The 19,014-nt window shown below is 48.9% G+C and overlaps 5 protein-coding genes across 5 annotated transcripts; 3 read left to right on the top strand and 2 right to left on the bottom strand.

Annotated features, from left to right (window-relative positions):
• Positions 1–47: 47 nt before the first annotated feature.
• On the top strand, positions 48–2,003 carry L3040_004551 (uncharacterized protein; the record flags this gene model as incomplete). The annotated part of the gene is made up of 3 exons (XM_066155472.1): positions 48–123; positions 178–1,529; positions 1,578–2,003. 3 exons carry the CDS (start codon positions 48–50, stop codon positions 2,001–2,003), a joined length of 1,854 nt encoding a protein of 617 aa, XP_066012031.1.
• A 134-nt stretch (positions 2,004–2,137) lies between these two features.
• On the bottom strand, positions 2,138–2,805 carry L3040_004550 (uncharacterized protein; the record flags this gene model as incomplete). The annotated part of the gene is made up of 3 exons (XM_007291610.2): positions 2,138–2,290; positions 2,343–2,422; positions 2,562–2,805. The coding sequence occupies 3 exons, from the start codon at positions 2,803–2,805 to the stop codon at positions 2,138–2,140; spliced, it is 477 nt and encodes a 158-aa protein (XP_007291672.1).
• A 1,221-nt stretch (positions 2,806–4,026) lies between these two features.
• L3040_004549 (uncharacterized protein) lies at positions 4,027–7,139 on the top strand (the record flags this gene model as incomplete). Its single annotated transcript, XM_066155462.1, has 2 exons — positions 4,027–4,932; positions 4,983–7,139. The coding sequence occupies 2 exons, from the start codon at positions 4,027–4,029 to the stop codon at positions 7,137–7,139; spliced, it is 3,063 nt and encodes a 1,020-aa protein (XP_066012030.1).
• Positions 7,140–8,195: 1,056 nt separating this feature from the next.
• L3040_004548 (uncharacterized protein) lies at positions 8,196–10,965 on the bottom strand (the record flags this gene model as incomplete). Its single annotated transcript, XM_066155459.1, has 13 exons — positions 8,196–8,200; positions 8,252–8,386; positions 8,439–8,550; positions 8,599–8,678; positions 8,726–8,798; positions 8,849–8,866; positions 8,919–8,949; positions 9,001–9,122; positions 9,173–9,645; positions 9,697–9,862; positions 9,910–10,150; positions 10,195–10,388; positions 10,471–10,965. The coding sequence occupies 13 exons, from the start codon at positions 10,963–10,965 to the stop codon at positions 8,196–8,198; spliced, it is 2,145 nt and encodes a 714-aa protein (XP_066012029.1).
• A 5,104-nt stretch (positions 10,966–16,069) lies between these two features.
• Positions 16,070–18,818, top strand: L3040_004547 (uncharacterized protein; the record flags this gene model as incomplete). Its single annotated transcript, XM_066155454.1, has 9 exons — positions 16,070–16,120; positions 16,174–17,184; positions 17,232–17,363; positions 17,413–17,514; positions 17,564–17,673; positions 17,724–17,859; positions 17,911–18,360; positions 18,417–18,670; positions 18,740–18,818. 9 exons carry the CDS (start codon positions 16,070–16,072, stop codon positions 18,816–18,818), a joined length of 2,325 nt encoding a protein of 774 aa, XP_066012028.1.
• Between the last annotated feature and the right edge of the window lie 196 nt (positions 18,819–19,014).

Genomic DNA, 19,014 nt, shown 5'->3' with positions numbered 1-19,014 from the left:
GCGCCAGTTCTACACGCGTAGGACGGCCGATCAAGCCAGAAGAAAACATGGAGAAGGTCGTCACCACAGAGCGCCTGGCCCGGCTGAGGGAGCTGATGAAGAAGAACAAGGTCGACATCTACAGTATGTGAGTGGCTACGACTCCCATGGCCAACGACTCTAACACCCCCACCCTAGTCGTTCCCTCCGAAGACAGCCACAGCTCCGAATACATTGCGCCTTGTGATGGAAGACGAGAGTATATTACCGGATTCTCAGGATCTGCGGGCTGTGCAGTGATCACACACGAGAAGGCTGCTCTGGCTACGGACGGTCGATATTTCAACCAAGCTGCAAAGCAACTTGACGACAACTGGCTGCTGCTCAAGCAAGGTCTGCAGGATGTCCCGACCTGGCAGGAGTGGTCTGCAGAGCAATCCGAGGGAGGCAAGGTGGTTGGGGTCGACCCGAGAGTAATATCTGCTCCCGAGGCGAGAAGGCTAAGCGAGAAGATTAAGAAGAGGGGTGGGATGGACCTGACTGCGGTGGAGGAAAATCTGGTGGACTTGATCTGGGGAACGGACCGTCCGCCTCTCCCAAGTGAGCCTGTCAAGGTACTTGCTCGACACTTTTGTGGAAAGGATGTCAAGGCCAAGTTGGAGGAGCTACGGAAGGAACTGGAAAAGAAGAAGAGCTCTGGGTTTATTGTTTCCATGTTGGATGAGGTCGCATGGCTGTTCAATCTGCGCGGAAACGATATCCCGTACAACCCAGTGTTCTTCTCTTATGCAAGTATCACACCGACGTCCGCCACCCTCTTCGTGAACGAGTCCAAGTTGAGTAAGGAATGCAAGACCTACCTGGCCGACAATGGGGTCTCAGTACGCCCATATGAGAAAATATTTGACGACAGCCAAGTACTGGGGGAGTCTTTGACCGTGGATGCCGAAGGCCAGAGTGGTCCCATGAAGAAATTCTTGGTATCTACCAGGACGTCCTGGGCTCTGAAGCGAGCACTGGGTGGAGATGCCAAGGTCGAGGAGGTCAGAAGTCCTATTGGTGACGCGAAAGCTGTCAAGAACGATACGGAGCTGGATGGTATGCGAGCTTGCCATATTCGAGACGGCGCTGCTCTTACCGAGTACTTCGCCTGGTTGGAGCACCGAATCACTGTTGACAAGGCAGAAATCGACGAAGTAACAGCGGCTGATAAGCTCGAAGAGCTGAGATCAAGGCAGAAGCATTTTGTGGGGCTGTCCTTCGATACAATCTCGTCTACTGGAGCTAATGCTGCCGTGATCCATTACAAGCCAGAACGCGGGAACTGCGCCATCATTGATCCCAAGGCTGTATATCTGTGTGACTCTGGCGCTCAGTACCTTGATGGGACTACTGATACCACTCGCACACTTCATTTTGGGGAGCCAACTGAGATGGAGAGAAAGGCATACACTTTGGTACTAAAGGGCAACATTGCTTTGGATCTGGCTATTTTCCCCAAGGGCACCACCGGGTTTGCTCTCGACACCCTAGCGAGACAATTCCTCTGGGTACAGTTGTTTCCATTTCTCGTGGTAAATTCTGCTAACCGGCAACAGGATGAAGGACTGGACTACCGACATGGTACCGGTCATGGAGTCGGCTCGTACCTCAACGTCCACGAAGGCCCAATCGGAATCGGCACCAGGATACAATATTCCGAAGTCCCTCTCGCACCCGGAAACGTCATTTCGAACGAGCCAGGCTACTACGAGGACGGCAGCTTTGGCATCCGCATCGAGAATATCATCATGGTGAAGGAAGTTGAGACCAGGCACAAGTTTGGCGACAAGCCGTATCTCGGCTTTGAGCATGTGACCATGGTTCCCTACTGCCGGAAGCTGATCGACGCGTCGCTGCTCACGACACGAGAGAAGCGGTGGTTGAATGAGTACCATGCTGATATCCATGCCAAGACCAAGGACTTCTTTGAGCCGGGCTCTCTGGCTATGAAATATTTGGAACGAGAGACGGTGCCTTTTTGAAACACTCATCCGCAACAAGCTGATTAGAATGAATGATCGGATTGGTACGCCATTGGGCATGGCATTACGAAGCAGCATGATTTTTTTCTTCTACTTGGAACCTACTTTACATGGCAGCATCTTCAGCGGCCCGACTAAAACTGCATAAAGGCAGCTAGCGCAAAGGTGGTGCCGAAGGAGACTTTGAATGCGACATTGTCTTGCACAGCGGAGCGGAGATCGATACCTTTGACGTATCTCTGGAGGCGCTCGTAAGGAAGAACATTGATTCCGTAGGAAGAGGCATACTGCCATACGTTGATCAGTGCTATATCCTCTTTGATGAAATGGTCGACTTACTTGAGCTCCCACTACTAGTAATCCCAAGATCAGAGCCAACGACTTGGAGAAAGTGCTCACAGCCAGACCGGCGACCAAACCTGTTGATCTCCGTTAGCCCCTTCTCATTCTCCTCAACTCACTCATCGTCTTTGGTATCCATCTTCCTACAAGTACAAATCCAACTACGTAGATGCACATAATTGCAATAGGCCAAAGGGCAGGTGGTACAGTACATACCGATAATACTTCCCGCACTAACCTGCCTCACAGCCCTCTCGTTCAGCCGGCGCCCTCCCTTCAAGACCGGCACCTTCGCGTTGCGCGCGTAGGAATCGGTCGATAGGATTGGCGTCGTGTCGAGACGGATGGGTCGATGCGGGGTGATCAGAGCGTGGTAGGAGACGTAGGTTGCTAGGCCGAGGCCGAGACCGAGGGTTTGGGGCCGGAGGAGGGGGCGGAGGAGGAAGAGGGAGGGGGCCATTTTTGGAAATTGTTGGGGGGGTGGTTTGGAAGCTGTGGTTTTGGGTAAAGGGGTAAGTGAGCAGTGAGGAGTGAGGATGATGTGGATGATGAGGTGGATGAGCTATGGATAGATGAAATGGAGCACAATGGATTGGAAAAGAGAGGGAGGAAGAGGCGTGAAGAAGCAGGCTGGCTGATTATGTTTATCTATCCGGTTTGTTTTGGAGTTGGAATCAAACTACCGGTAGACGGGCACCTCCAACCCGCTTAATTAGCGGCGATGTTTGTTGACATCACCAGTCCGGCTGGCTGGCTCTGGGTCACGTGTGTCTGGGGATCTGAGAAGATATATATATATATATAGATAGATAGATAGATCAGTAAATAAGTACACAAGTAGTCGTGTAAACAGGTGAACCGATACGATGGATTGTACCAAGGGCCCGTCTGGTTCCACGACAATATATAAAAACTGGTTCACGGACTCGGTCAGTCTGGCTGTAGAGACTCTAGTTTGTAAAGTACCATGGTCTGTACAAATCGATTACGACGACGTTTGGTTTGAGGAAATCGAGGATATCTGTAGCAACATTTCCACCTGTATTTGTCGTGACTTCGACGCGGTATGATTTTTTATCAAGTACAATTTGACGAACGAGAATTCTCCGTGAGGAAAAGTGGATGACGAAATTCCAGATGATTGCAAAGTTTAGTCGGCCCAGGCGATTATCGAGGTTACCCATCACGTGAGCCGCCGCCGGGGCATTGCATGCAGACCTCAAGGGCTGGAGAACCCGGAAGCCGCATGGAATGGATTGCACCGAGAATACCTACTTTACCTATACTTACCTATATAATAATCTACCTATATCGGATTCAATCGAATTGGCCAATCATACAGCAGAGAGACAGAGAGAGAGAGAGAGAGAGCACTCGCTGTGAATCAAAGAACACAAAGAGCTTTGCGATATTTCTTATTTTATGATTAACGTTGTTTCTTTATCCTATCCCATCCCATCTCATCTCTCCTCTTCTCTTCTCTTCTTATCCACCATCCGCATCATCCAGGTCCCCGAGCCCAGCCAAAGCAAGCCAAACCAAACCAAACCAAACCAAACCAAACCAAACCAAACCAAACCACTTGATCCAGCCCACCACACGAGACCGCGAGAGAGAGAGGGCACGAGAATACAGGTAGAGGGCTGGCAAGGGGAAATCATCATAAAATGACGAGGGCAGCATGCACATCGTCGTCCTCCCCGCTCTTGTCGCAGCACTGGTGCTCTGCACCGCCAACGCCAACGCCAACGCCAACGCCATAACGAATCCAGACACCTATGCAAATGCAAACCCCAGCAGCACCGCCGTTACGCCAAAACTGACGCCGACGCCGACGCTGAGTATAGCCCCGACGTGCGAGGCCCGGACGGTGAACTACATCACGGATGTGCTGCCGCAGCAGTGTCTGAAGAGCTCATGGAGGAGCACGAACGGGACGGCGAGGGGTACGGAGGGAGCTGGGGGTGGGAATGGGAATGGGACGCAGACTATCGGAGGGAATGCCATAAGTAGTGTTGCTGGCCAGGAAGTGCCGCAGAGTACCGACGCGCCAGGAAGGACAAGCTCGGTGGAAGTGGCGGATGCAGCGGCAGCAGCAGCGGATCTCGAGACGGGGGAACTGAACGAGGCTTCCTTCTTGTCTTTTGAAGAGTGGAAGAAGCAGACCCTCGAGAAAGCCGGGCAGGCGAACGCGAATATCGGCGGCAAGCGCAATTCCGAGGCCAGGAAGCGGGATTCCGAGAGTCTCCAGAACAACCTGGACTCTCTAGGCGAAGAAGGAGAAATCGATTTGGATTTCGGGGCCTTTAGAAGTGGAGGAAGAGAAGAGGCTATGAATGAAGGCGTCCGGGACCAGGCGCAGGACAATGTCGTAGTGGAGGAGCGCAAGAATGAGCATTATCGCAGCAAGGACGCAGGCAAGACGTGCAAAGAGCGGTTCTCGTACGCCAGTTTTGATGCCGGCGCTACGATCCTGAAGACGCATCCAGGCGCGAAGAACTCCAAAGCGGTCTTGATTGAGAACAAGGACTCGTATATGCTGTCGGAGTGCAAGGCGGAGAACAAGTTCATTATCATTGAGCTTTCTGTGAGCGTCCTTGCGCTTACCATTTGGGAGTGTGTGCTGATGATGAGTAGGAAGATATCTGGATTGATACTGTGGTGCTCGCCAACTATGAGTTTTTCTCGAGTATGATTAGGACTTTCAGGGTTAGTCTCAGTGACCGCTATCCAGTAAAGATCGATAAGTGGAAAGATGCTGGGACATACGAGGCTCGAAACTCGAGAGAGATCCAAGCCTTCCTCATCGCTAATCCTCAGATCTGGGCGAGGTACATCCGCATTGAATTCCTGAGCCACTATGGCAACGAATACTACTGCCCTCTCTCACTTGTCCGAGTTCACGGAACCCGGATGCTGGAAAGTTGGAAAGAGACGGAAGAAGTTGAAACTGGAGAGGAAGAGCAGTTTGTTCCTGATGCTGTGGCCGAGGTAGTGCAGATTACTGAGAAGCAGAAAGCTGCTGGTGAGAAGGTGGCCTGGCCAGCCGATCCGTCTCTCGAGACGACGCACGATGGTGCTGGGAACTCTTCTCAGGAGACCTTGGTGGTAGCCACGACGACCTGGGAGCAGTCTGGAGCTCGCATCTTCAGGAATTCAGATTTAGATGATACTTGCCATACATCTGAAAGTCCAGTTCCAGAACCTGCTCAGACAGCGACTGTCTCTGCAACAAACTCCACAACTGCGTTAACCCAGCCGACCATCCCAGGGGCTATTCCCGTATCCCTCAATGCCACCACGGCAACTGTGCCATCTATTGCCTCTCATACTCCCGAATCGGGAGCGGCCCAGAATGCTATCTCCAAAACCTCTTCAGCTGCATCCTCAAGCATCGCGGCGAAACCTACATCTGATCCTCCAATCCCTCCACCACCATCAGCATCCACCCAAAAAATAACCACCAACTCTACCACCTCCAAGAACAAAACAACCACTACCTCCTCCGCCGCCGCTTCCCTCCCCACTATCCAAGAATCCTTCTTCAAAGCCGTCTCCCGGCGCCTCAACTTTCTAGAGACAAACTCTACCCTCTCCCTAAAATATATCGAAGAGCAATCGCGGATCCTCCGTGAAGCCTTTACCAAAGTCGAGAAGAAGCAACTGCAAAAAACCACGACCTTCCTAGACGCTCTCAATAGTACCGTTCTCGACGAACTACGTCAATTCAGACAGCAGTACGACGAGATCTGGCAGAGCACCGTCATCTCCCTAGAGTCGCAGCGCGACGAGTCCCGTCGTGAGATCTTGGCCATCAGCTCTAGGCTTAACATTCTGGCCGATGAAGTCGTGTTCCAAAAGCGGATGTCGATTGTGCAATCCGTGCTTTTGCTCCTCTGCTTGGCTCTAGTTATCTTCTCAAGGGTGTCAGCGGGCACAAATATCGAATTACCGACTCTGCTACATAATAGATTGCGAGTCTCCTCTCCGTTCCCAATTGAGAGCCCGCTAGAGAGTCCCGGTGAGCGGGAGGGGAACAGGAGGGCCTGGTTAGATGCCGGGCACAGGGGGCGGTTGGAAGATGAGGTGCCGCCGACGCCCTTTTCGGCGTATTCTCATGAAAGTGAGCAGCCGGTTACGCCTCCGTCGGCTGAGGGCGGGGAGGATGTCCAGAATCATATCCATGGCTCAGGCGAACTCCTCCCTAGTACAGAAGGGCATCTCGACTCAGCACAGTCTTCGCAGAATCATACGCCAGCTCAACGCACACCGCCGAACACGGTACATTCCACACCACAACCACACCCTCAGCCTCAAAACCAAACAACACCTGACCTTACAGCCTTCCCTCAGAAACGCACCCCCAAAAAACGAAGGAGCTCCGGTCGCCGGCGAACAGCCTCAACAGCAACCTTAAGAGACGTTGATACCCCCTCTTCCTCCTCGAGCCCAGCACAACCCTCACAGTCATACCCCGACCTGCCTATAATAGAAATCCATAACTCGACACCAATTCGCCGTCAACGCTCCTCGTCCCTTCTATCTCAGATAGACTTGGATTCGTACGCCGAGCTGGAACCACCGCCACCCTCGCGGCCGATGCCTTTCCACCTGCCCTCGCCACCACCCGATGTCCCTCCCAGCCAGGCATCAGAAATCCAGCTTGCATCGCAGGAGAACAGCGAGCCCTTCATAACCTCCCCGCCATCGCCCAAGCCGGAACATGAACGCCAGCGGAAGCACAGCTTCAACATTGCGCGGAAACCGCTCCCTGCGCTGCCGCCGGGTGCTTGAAGGTAGAGGCAGATGAATCTCGTCTAATCTTCACTTTGCTCAAGGCTCACGCTTGCTTACCTGGAGGATCAGCTCGAGCTCAAAGGGTGGTGGTCCGGGGTTTAGCTGTTGGGAAGCGGTTGGGAAGAGGTGAAGGATGAGATACGAGGGGATGACATGTACATGACCGAAAGGAGACACACGAATGTGAATACAGACAGAAAGACAGACAGACACCTATACATACAGACTACAGACCTGTCATCCCAGTAGAGATGCAGACCGAACGAAATCAAACGAGTCCACGCCAGCGGGCGTAGCCCAACTTTTGACCCAGTACCCCGTGTCTCTCTTTTTTTTTTCTCGCGCAAGTCCTTTCCCTTCATGAATTTAACGAAGTAATAGTCCAGCGCAGGATTCGTGCGACTGGCTGGCTGACTAACTCTGCTTTGTTTGGGCCACCAGTAGCTAGCTACCTAGGTGGTACCTCGAGTACTCCTCGGCCCGTACCTAAATGCATGGCTCTATTTATCAAGGAAAGCCCCCCCCCCCCCCCCGAGTCCTGTGTCCCGTCCCTGCAGCTCTGCCCTTTGTTTCTTGCGTCGATTTTGGGATCTCGATGTTGGTCTTGACTTTTTGGTGTTACGCTGGACGGTGCGTCGTAAGGCCCGAGAGTAACTATGGACTCTCAACGTGTAAAGAATTCTCACACTAGCAGTGACGATTGAAGTAGAGTCTCGAAAGAATCTATTGCTATCCCGAAGGCTGTTGGCTCATAAGCGCAGCTATGTAAAATTCACCCTATCTAGGAGCCGGGCGCCAGCAAATCCATGCAATATGTAATATCATTTGAAGCCAAAGCAAGTATATTCGAAGTAATTGATGATCTGGTCGAGGATCTCCAGAATGAATCCTCCCCTTCAAAAATTCCGTTCGACGAGCCAGTTTCAGCACGATTTCAAAAGAACGTTCCAAATCGGTCTATATCCGTAAAGCAAAGACCCGCGAAAATGCCACCAAATTGAACCAATTCATCAACACCACCAGAAGAATTGCTCAAGAAAGTAGTTTATCGCTTTAATCTTCGGAACAGTTAGTCTCTCAAACGCCCACCGGGGAGGAATGGAACTTACATGATCCATAACCAAGATACGGGCCCTCATCGTAGAACTCGTCGCGCTCGGCAAGAGAAGTGCCGCGGTCATACTGAGAACGGCGGCGGCGCTGCTCGTCACGGAGGTGTTGGCCGGCGCTTGGAGCGAACAAACCTTTGGTCGTGTCAGTGTTGAAAGTTGAGCAGTGGGGTGGGATTGATCCTACCAACGTGCTCGGCATTCTCACAGCTTCTCTTCAACTTGGAGGAATTGTCGCTGGCAGGGAATTCCTCTTCTTGGCCGGCGAGTCCGTTCTGATCTTGGTGAGTGTAGAAGAGCTGGCACTGGTCAGTGTAGATCCATATTGAAGGATGAGATGTACTTGCCTTGGGGCGATAATGAGCGGGCTCAAGCATGACAGAAGAGTTGCGGAACTTTTGAATCAGGCAGTCCCGACCTTGGATGGCTGCAATGTGTCAATAGAGAACAATGGGAGACAAAGATAATACATACTGGCGTACGAAACTTCAGCAACCTTCTCACTCTGGAACTTCTTCCACTTCTGGTTGGATCTGGCGCGAACGAACTAAATAACAGGTTAGTATGTATGAAAGATGTATCGCTGGTTCTCCATACCTCAATGATGTGTAGGGGCTGTAGAAGTTAGCTAGGATTCTGGTCTTGAGAAGTGGAATCTAGGGCTTACATCAACGAAATTAATGAAGGCATAGCCGACGCTGGAAGAACTATCAGCAAAGGTCTCTGGGATCATGAGTCATTGTACTTACTTGCAGTTGTTTGAGAAGTCAATGCGAAGGTACATGAAGTCGTACTGGCCGAAACTTGACTCGTCCATCATTGACTTGAGCATGGCCTGATCGACCTTGTTTGGGATGTTGCGAAGCATCACCTTCGGGATTAGCAAAGAGTTTCAGGAGAGAAGAGAGTTTATTGACTTACAGTTGTGCGAACATCGAGACCGGCTTGGATCTTGTCGATTTCAACATGGTTATGCTGACCGCCAACCTGATTGCCTCGACCGCGGTAACCAATCTGGCGACCACCAAACCGAGCACGTCCACTGAAACGGCCATAGTGCTCCTCACGCGGACTGCCAACCATCACTTCATCGAAGTAACGAGAGTCGCCCATGTTACGGGGTGAGTTGAAGACGTTGGCCCGTGGGCTGTAGGACATACTGGATCCATATGCCTGATGGTTCATTGGGGGTGGACCATACGTGAAGCCGTTGGAACTGTATTGAGAAGGAGTCATCGGACCAAACTGTTGCGGGGAGTACATGCCGCCCATCATGACAGGTCCCTGAGGAAAGCTGAACCCGGGAGTGCCAGGCATGTAGCCGACGCTCGAGGCAGGGGTATAGACAATGCTGGACGCAGGCGTGCTGAAGTTGCTCATGTACTGGCCAGTGCCTGAAAGTATAAGCAAGTATTCCACGTAATTCGAGAATTCCTCAAACTTACCAATGTTCATGGATCCAAAGGCCTCAGAGAGAGACGACTGATCTCCAATGGCAGCACCCGAGCGACGGGTGGGAGTTGTAGCAGGGCCACCGTGCTGTGCAAGAATGGGCGACTGAACATCTGGCTGGTGCTCGGCGAGACAGATGAAAGATGGATCGGCTGGGTTCTGGTGATCGTCAGCATTGCATGATGGATCGGACAATTGGAACTTACACCAACTGAAGTACCATTGAGACGCTGAATAGCTCTACCAGCATGGCAAGCATCCTCGAACTCGGCAACCAAGTGATAGATACCGGCCTCGGTGGCTACGATCTTCTGCCATGCACGGATTGGTCCTTCCACAGCAAGGAGGTCTCGAATCTGAAGCTCAAAAGCACCCTTGCCCGAGTTGCGAGTAGATGGGTACTTGACCTTGAGAACCACTTGACCCTCGTGGGCAGTGTAGGACTGTCTGTGAGGCGAGAAAACCTGATGCTTGTTAGTGGCGTCTCTCACGGGAGGTTGTGAGGACTTGCCTGACTCGCAACGGCGGGCGAGATGTACTCGACAGCGAGACCTTCAGAATCCTTCTGGATTGCATTGTAGAGTGGGATGGAGTCGACAATGTTGCTGAGGCGAATGTATGCAACGTCACCCTGGTTAAGAAATCTGGAACTGCCCTTACACTTGTATCCAGATTGACCAAGCTTCTATAACAAAGTGACCATTAGCATCTGTCAACTCTCAAGTGATGGAGATTAGGAGGCTTGCCTTCCATGCCGACTCAACGACAGGCATGACATCTTCGCTCTTGTAGAGGTCGGAGACCTTGATGCATCTCGACAAGCGAGTGCTGGTGGTGAAAGTTCCGGAAGTTGTCTCCAAATCAACCGACGATGAGCGAGTTGGACTTTCACTGCCACCAGCCTTGTCAATGACCTCGTTAAGGTGTTCAACTGTACCAGGGAGAAAGCCAGAGGTGGTGGAAGAAGAACCCATTGTGCCCGAGGACATGGTGACGCGGAATGGCTGCTTTGGTTGGAAGGTAGAGGCTGTGGCGGACAGCTTCTGCTCAGAGGTCTTGGACTTGGAGGCAGAAGATGGACCGAATGGATCATGGTTCATTGTCTGTTGTTGAGGTTGAAGTGGCATGCGCTCAGCAGATCTGTTGGAAGAGACCTTAAATCCCCGGCCATCCTCAGGAGAGAACATTGAAAGATTGGTTTGTGGTGTACCCTGAGCCGAGTCATCTCTCGATGAGGGAGGAGAAGTCGTGTAACGAGACATGTCGGTTGCTTTCTAGAGGGTAGTAAGAGTAGAAAGAAGGCCTTGAGGACGTTAGGGGAATTTCCAAACTGAAAGGTATAGGAAAGCAAGGTTGAAACTTTGCAGATGATAGGAAAGAATTACTGACCAGAGTCCAAACGAGATAGCCTGATACAAGCGTTTGGCAGGAAGATGTGCCTAGGTATGTGCTGGCCCGTAGAACTGACGTTAGCAAGCATTGACAGCAAGTAGGGCTCATAGCTCATCTGAGGAGGGAGGAGCACGTCTGAAGACAGTGAGATGCACGTTATGCAGCTGGAGGAGGTCAATGATCAGGGCCACTGGCCAGTCACTCAGATGCATTGGAAACGGCGCCGCCAAAGTGCCCCCTCTGCTTCTCGGCGGCACAGATAGTGGCGGCGCAGGAGGGCGACAACAGGAATGGGAGGAAGTAGCACGTACCAGTACCAGAGAGGCCTCCGCAAGCAGAAATATGGCAACGAGAGCCTCAAATATGCAGTTTGCAGTGGACGACCGGTCGCAACCGAATTAGGAGTACTGCTTGACTTGACGCGTGGGCCCGTAGGATTTGACAATTGACCAAGCTGATGGATGGACCAAAGAACCAAAGATCAAAAGGGGAGATATGGCAGAGGGGGAAAAAGAGTGGGAAAGTGACTTGAGAAAAGTTGAAGAGGAAGAAAGGAAGAGATGGAGATGGGAAGGGAGGGAACAGGAGCTTTTTGTAATCGCGAGATTTGGGGAGATTTGGGAAGCTTTTGTTCGGAGCTAGTGAGCCACACGGAAGGAGCGACCCAACCCCAATTGGGCAACCGCCACGCAGCATGCTGCAATTACCAGGCATGAGACGACAGGAGTATCCCGCGTGAATGCGGCGAAATTGACAGCTTCGCCGTTTTTCAAGTCTATATTTGCAGCAAAAATCGATGTTTTACAGCACGTTGTCCGGAGATAAGCTGCGGCGATATTAGAAGCACCCACTTAATCTTTTCTTAAAAGCTATTGATGTACGCTGCTCAATAAGAAGGATCCTATACCTGTTAAAATGTGTGATTCTCGAGTCCAACTTTCAGTTCGAAGACTTAATTTTCGACTGGGTAATTAGATGTTATATACTACGTCACTAAATCTTATTATTACGGTTTACTATTTTATATTTAACTATTGATATCTATGATTTATAAACAAAGAATCAGCATATTTCTATAGTATAGCAAGAAAGAGAGCTAAGAATAAAAGAAAAGTTCTCTAGCATGCTTGATAATTGTTCTTAAAGGAAGGCTGCCTCGCTTAAATGTAGTAGATTTCAAAAGACTATCTATCTACTTGTAATATGCTGATAACCATTTACATACTTAATTCAAGATTAATAATCAAGCATTATACAAACATACAATATAAGGCAATATCAGTTTCATAGTGGACGCTACAGTTTGAATTGAATAATTTCGAAGTCGATGCTTTTCAAGATCAAAGCACTTGTGAATATAAACTGTAATAGCTATTGATACATTCTATATAACAATCAAAAAGCGTACCTTTCTACTCAATAAGACAGGGCTTAGTGACTTTGAAGGTGCATATCGTTTCTTAAGATAATATTTCATAATTAATACTTCCTTAGTCGAGATATTTATTCGTAAATTGATCACTGATCGTTGATATAGATTTTTGCTAAATTAACGACTTGTCAACAAATCATACTAAATAAAGCTATAGATGTTTGAAGCCGAATGCTGTGTTTCTTATAGAATCACTTGGAGGTCAATGCCTACATATGAAATCCTTCTTTAGCTTGGGACTGAAGCGAGCACTCGGCTCAGATTCAATCGCCTTTATTATATCGCAAAGATAACGATACAGCCTTTGCAGCATTTCCAAAGATATGGTAAAGATAGTCGGTAAAAACAATGCTTTATTGCTTTAATCTAATGCTTTCAAATCGATGCTCATAATCACTTTTTAAAGCGCTAATCTAGGTCGAACTTCATCGACAGCCTTTGTTATAATCGCAAACAGGCTTGAACCGCAAGAAAGTCAGGTACTGCAGCTTTACATTATGTAAAGATTTTCGAGCAGGACACTTTAGTTTTGATTGAAACATTTCGAAATTAATAATCAGACAATAGAAATCATTTTCCAATGTTTTTAAAGACTAAAAGCCATTTGTTAAAGTTAACTAATAATACATAGCCTAGCTTAAACACTAGTATCTTAGAAGGCACTAAGAAAAAGCCAAAAGGTAATGCTAAGACTGCAATTAATGATATGACTTCTATTTACAATCCAAGGACTTTCTCTCAAACAAAGCTGCTTATCTTTCAAAGGATAAGCTTGGTCGTAATTGGTTGTCCAGAAAACTAGATACACAGGATCAATGTATTGAATCCGGGTATGTAATTTAATTATAATAATAATCAAAAGAGTCTAGAAGCTTGAAGTTTGATCTACTCAGTTGATATTTAGTTTTCACTTATCAGATTCACTAGAAATATAGGTAAAGCTCGCTTTGCTCAGAGATGAAATGTTTAACGCATAATATACAAGTGTTATTGTTGTTGTTGTTGTTGTTGTTGTTGTTATTGTATTTATTAACGTCGGGCGGGTATTCAAAACGCAATGCTTAGACCTTAAGGACCTCTTATAAAGTACGGCGACGTGTTAAGTAGAGGAATTATATATAAAGTACTATTTAATCGAGAGTAAAAACCACGTTGAAGAAAACCTCTCGTCAAATAGCTGGACACTTATAAACCCTTTAAAAGCAATTCATAATGATGTGCGTCGAGTTTTCTCTCGACAACTGTCGAATACGTGTGGCCTTACGGGCGGCCTCGATCCGTATAATACAAACATCGTTCTCTTTCGTCGTAAAGCTAAGAAGGCTCGCGTTCGTAACCTTTAAATAGAACCGGTGTGTTTATAGAACGCTCTTTCGAAGGCGCAGTACCGTGTTTTCGATCAATCGAACTAAGCCCTTCCCATCCTATCTTTTATATACGTCCCCTTTCTATCGCAAATCCTTTTAGTCTTTTCAATCGGTATGCCCGTCAAGTATAGATCGTAGTCGGCGTAGTATTCGAGAAGAAAGAGGAGAGAGGTTCGGAATCGTCGGTAAAGGAAAATCTCTTCGAAGAGACGTCGCATGTCGATGATTCAATTTCGGCTCTCTAGACTCTTTATCTCTCTTTCTACCGCAAGAGAAAGAAAGAAAAAGAGCTGAAGGTTCGTAAGGGGCACCTCGTACAGGTAAAGAATCGTAGCCCTCCTACAAGTGTTGTTGCAAAATGTGGAAACAACAATTCTGTAATTTTATTTATTACATGTTCAATTAGATAAGCTCGAATCGCTTTCAATTGCCAGGCCAAATAAATGACCGTCACTGATTTGATAGACCTCCCCTGTGCGTGCGTCCCTCCGTCGGTCTGGTCACCCCTTCCTTCTGTTCTTCTCCATTGATAGCATCTGGAAACTGCCCACCCGCTGTCCCAAATTCTGCGTCGGCCCTGCTTATTTCAGATCTTCGCTGAACGGATCATTCCAGCTGATTCGATATATCGTACGGGTGGCATGGGTCGCAGAAAAGGCAAGGGGGTAGACATTTCAAGAAAGGAAGGGGGCGAGGGGCAGATTTCACAGACGCCGGAATGATGAGGTCGAGTTGCGAGACTGAACCTTGGGACTCAAATAACTAAGGTAGACGTTACGAGTGCTGCCAATTTTCAGAATATATGGATGTACAAGAAGCTCGGATGGCTCAGTGTCTCCGGGAACTAGAAGTAGCTATTTACAATCGAGACTCGCTCCTTCCTTTAAATCTAGCTTCTAGAGCTGCTTGTGAAGTAAAAGACTGGTGATTTCACGGATCCACAAAAGAGATGCCGAGAAATGCCATAACACTGGTATGTCCAGCTTTATCATTACGTTGGGCAGAGCTCATCGGTGACTTCAAATTCAAGCTATAGATTTTTCGGTGCAGCAGCCTCACCGCTAAATAAAGGTCTGAAGTATATATGCAGAGGAAGACTTATCCGCCGTCAGCTACCAGTATCTCGAACCCGCTGGCTTATCCGTATCTGCTAACAATTTCAAACTCAGCCTTTAGCATGTTGAATTTCACACGACAGGAAAACCCGGTGCGCTTTGCAAGGCCTGTAAGCCCCCAACACAAACGAACTATTCGCCTAATGGACTCCGAGTCAAAAGCATATTTGGAAGACTACGCATAGAAGCCGGGTCATTTGTAAGGGCATGAGGAGCATCTACATACCTGAAATACCTCGCCACGAACAGTGTGTTGCCCCCTTGCCCCCCAGAATTAATGGCCTATTCGATGGAATACATCTACAACAAGCATTGCATGCGGCAACTCTACACGTGGTTGTGAATACTGTAAATCCTTACCAATTTCTCCCTCGCCTCTCAGTGAGTTTCGCGCGCCGGATATGCCCACTGGAGAGGCATGCAATGGAAGGACTACCCTTGGGTCTCCGAGCTTGAAAAGATCAAAGAGCCCTTGGTTGCACCGTCCCGGCCAAAGAGGATGTCTCTTCTCTATCATGAATCCTCTTCTATGAAATGACTTGAAGCCTGTTAAAAACATGTTACATGTCTTTCAGAGAATAAGGCTCAGTCCAGTGACTCTTCTTGTACATGGGCTTTGATGTTTGGGCTTGCCTGTGAAGCTCTTTGTGTGCCCGACACTTATCAGTCATCCATAGCTATAGACAGTCGCAAGAGTGACTGATGGAAGAACGTTGCCTTCGGATGGAGATCCAGACAGAGCTCAGTGGGCTATGACTATAGAAAAATAATTGTCTCTCATATAGCAAAGAAACATAAAGCAGATGGATACAGATGCATCCAAGTTCGGTGGTTTTGTCATCAGTTCAGATACATATCTAGTCTCAGATGTAGAGTCGTCGTCAAAATAGAGCCCTCGGCTCAACGTGCCTAGGTTTAGCCGGGCCTACCGTACCGTGAAGAGTCTCCGTCAGACAGACAGCAAGCTGCGACTCCAGGATGATTTTGACATGCAGACGCAGTATTATGCCCTTACTTTAAAAATCACTTGCTGAATCGAGGGAAGCTTCTACCAGTCAACATGCCTCGGAAACAAGCCCAATATGATGACTACAGAGTTGCGGTGCAGCAGGCAAGCCTCCCCCTTCTGGAGCCCATCGAACCTCCTTAACTCGAGCTATGTAGATTAATCTGTCCTCCTCTGATACCGACTACCTCGATCAGTTGATCCCCGCTCTCAAGGATGCCACGATCTCGAATAGAACTCCAGGGCTCATGCAAAGCCTGTCCCTATACGCCGAAGCTCGCGAGGCTGACATTGAGCGGATCGGACTGACGAAACACGACGAATTCCTCGCATCCGTCAATCAACTGCAGAAAGTACGCGAGGGCACAGTGCAGCTCACGAAAGAGATCCTAGAACTCAATCAGTCCATACAAGCAAGCACGGAGAAGCTGGCTGCGCAGAAGGAAGCTCTGGTGGATACGAAGGCTGTCCGACAGAACATCGCCGAGGCGTCAGAGGCGTTGAAGGAGTCGCTGAAGATCCTGCATGCGGTTAACCAGGCGGATAATCTGATTCGGAACAAGAATTACTATGCGGCGCTGAAGGCGCTAGAAGACCTGCAGAACGAGCATTTGATCCCTACGATTCAGAACAAATATGCGACTCAGCACAAATTGGCAGATATCATACAGAAGTCTATACCATCCTCGCGAAAGGCCATTTCCGAAGCGGTTATGAACGACTTGAACACGTGGCTGTATCGGATCAGAGAGACGTCGCAGTTCCTGGGCGAGGTTGCCTTCTACCATACCGAATTAAGGCGTACGAGACAGAAGGAGCGGATGGAATCGAATCAGTACCCAAAGAACTTCAAGCTAAACTCTGCCATCGAGCTGGTGTTTGACGAGAGCGAGGAGTTCGATGTGCTGGAAAACGAGGAATTGCATGTGGACTTCCAGCCTCTGTTTGAGTGCCTGCATATCCATGAGGCACTTGGTCAAAGTGACAAGTTCAAGCAAGAATATGCGGCGACACGAAGACGGCAGAAGGAACTTTTGCTGCCGGGTAGTATCGATTTGATGGAGGAAGATGAGCAGAGTTTGAGCAGTTTACTGGAAGGTATTGCTGGCTTTGCTATCATTGAGAAGGCTACTATGAGACGAGCACATAATCTAAGATCCCCGGTTGATGTAAGAGGTTCTTCTATCATGTAGAACTCATTGCTGACAGTCAGAAGATCGATGAGCTCTGGGATTCGATGAGTCAGACTGCTATCAATTTGGTATCCAAGGCTTTGGACAGGGTCGACAATGCGGAAGTACTACTTAAGGTTAAAGGAGTGGTCGCTCTCTTCATCCAGACGATGGACGTAAGTGCACGCTCATTATAACCAGAGATCTTGCACTGACAACCAATAGACATGGGGATACTCTGTGGTTACACTGGACAACTTCCTTCTGACGTTATTCGAGAAGTACGCCGAGCTTTTGAAGAAGAGATTCAGCGACGATTTCCAAGAAGTATGGGTGATATCTTTGTCTTTATGAGAGCACCACTGATCTGTGCCAGATTGTTGCAAGTGATGACTACATGCCAATGCCGGTCAGCAATATTGATGAATACGACAAAGTAGTCAATGTTTGCTGGTTCACACCAGATAAACCCAGAAAAGAACTCAGGTCAGTTTATCCAGACGCCGATCTAGAGGCTCCAGCTAAATATACCATAGTTTCCCATGTGTACTTCCATTCTCTCAGATGTACCCACTCTGCTGTATCGACATCCGGAATTTTCTAAACCAATTCTACTTTTTCTCTGATGACCACTTCCAACATCCAAATGTCATCGACGAAGCTCTCAAGAAGGTAAAAAACACGCCACTATAGATTTTCAGATCGGAGCTAACACTGCGACAGTCCCTGGACCAGCTGCTTCTGGAGAAAGTATGCATCTCCTTGATTGAACGACTGAACTCTCAATACCTAGGCCAAATCGTCCAGATTCTCATCAATCTCGAGCACTTCGAAACCGCCTGTCGAGAACTCGAACAACTACTCATTGCTGCCCGATCTTCGACTTCGGCCGGTGGACCTATCGTCCTGGAAGCCACCGAGGTGTTCCGCAGCAATAAGAAGACAGCCGAGAAGCGTATTTTTGAGCTCGTCAATTCCAAGATTGATGATCTGGTAGAAACGGCTGAATACGATTGGATGGCAAGCACACTCGAGAGCGAGCCGAGCAACTACATGCAAACGCTAACGCAATACCTTTCTAACATCATGAGCTCTACTCTGCTTGGACTCCCACGTGAAATCAAAGAGTTGATTTACTTCGACGCCCTCTCTCATGCCGCGAACATGATTCTCGTGCGTCTCCTGCCCCTTGTCCCCTATCTTAAGCACTCTAACGGACAGACCCCCAGGCCCTCCCACTCTCCCCAGACGTCAAGAAGATCAATCCCAACGGCGTCGCCGCCCTGGCCAAAGACGTAGACTACCTCTCCGACTTCGTCGACACGCTCGAAAACGCTCCGATCCTCAAGGAGAACTTGGACGAGCTGCAGCAGACGGTGCTGCTGATGCAGACGGAGAACCCGGACGACTTTTATGACGTGTCGATCCGGAACAAGAAGTTTGGACGCGTAGACGCGCTGAATGGGCCGAGGATTCTGGAGAAGTACGTTCTGCCTCTCTACTATGGGCTGGTTATGTAATGGGAAATGTGCTAATCTAATATCGTACGTAGGATTACGCAGTCAATCGTGGCGAGCCCGTCCAGGACTGATCGACTTGCGAATTTCTCTTCAAGGTTTGGGATGAAATGATGAGTTTGTGATGCCAAATTCACCGCTTATTCAGCTCACTTCCAATGCCCGAGTAGTCCAATCCGATCTGGTTCTCACTACGGACTTTGTTCCCGAATCCGGGAAGGGAATAGTCATTGTCATCACATTCACCTCACTTGTGAACAATAGGACAGTATCCGATATCCACAAGGTTTCTCAAATCTGTCCATAGACC

The sequence above is a fragment of the Drepanopeziza brunnea genome, assembly GCF_022702325.1.
Source record: "Drepanopeziza brunnea f. sp. 'multigermtubi' strain 214-2 chromosome Unknown ctg6, whole genome shotgun sequence".
Classification (NCBI taxonomy): Eukaryota; Fungi; Ascomycota; class Leotiomycetes; order Helotiales; family Drepanopezizaceae; genus Drepanopeziza; species Drepanopeziza brunnea.
Note: the sequence above shows the minus strand (reverse complement) of the source record. Positions and strands in the feature narration are given on the sequence as shown.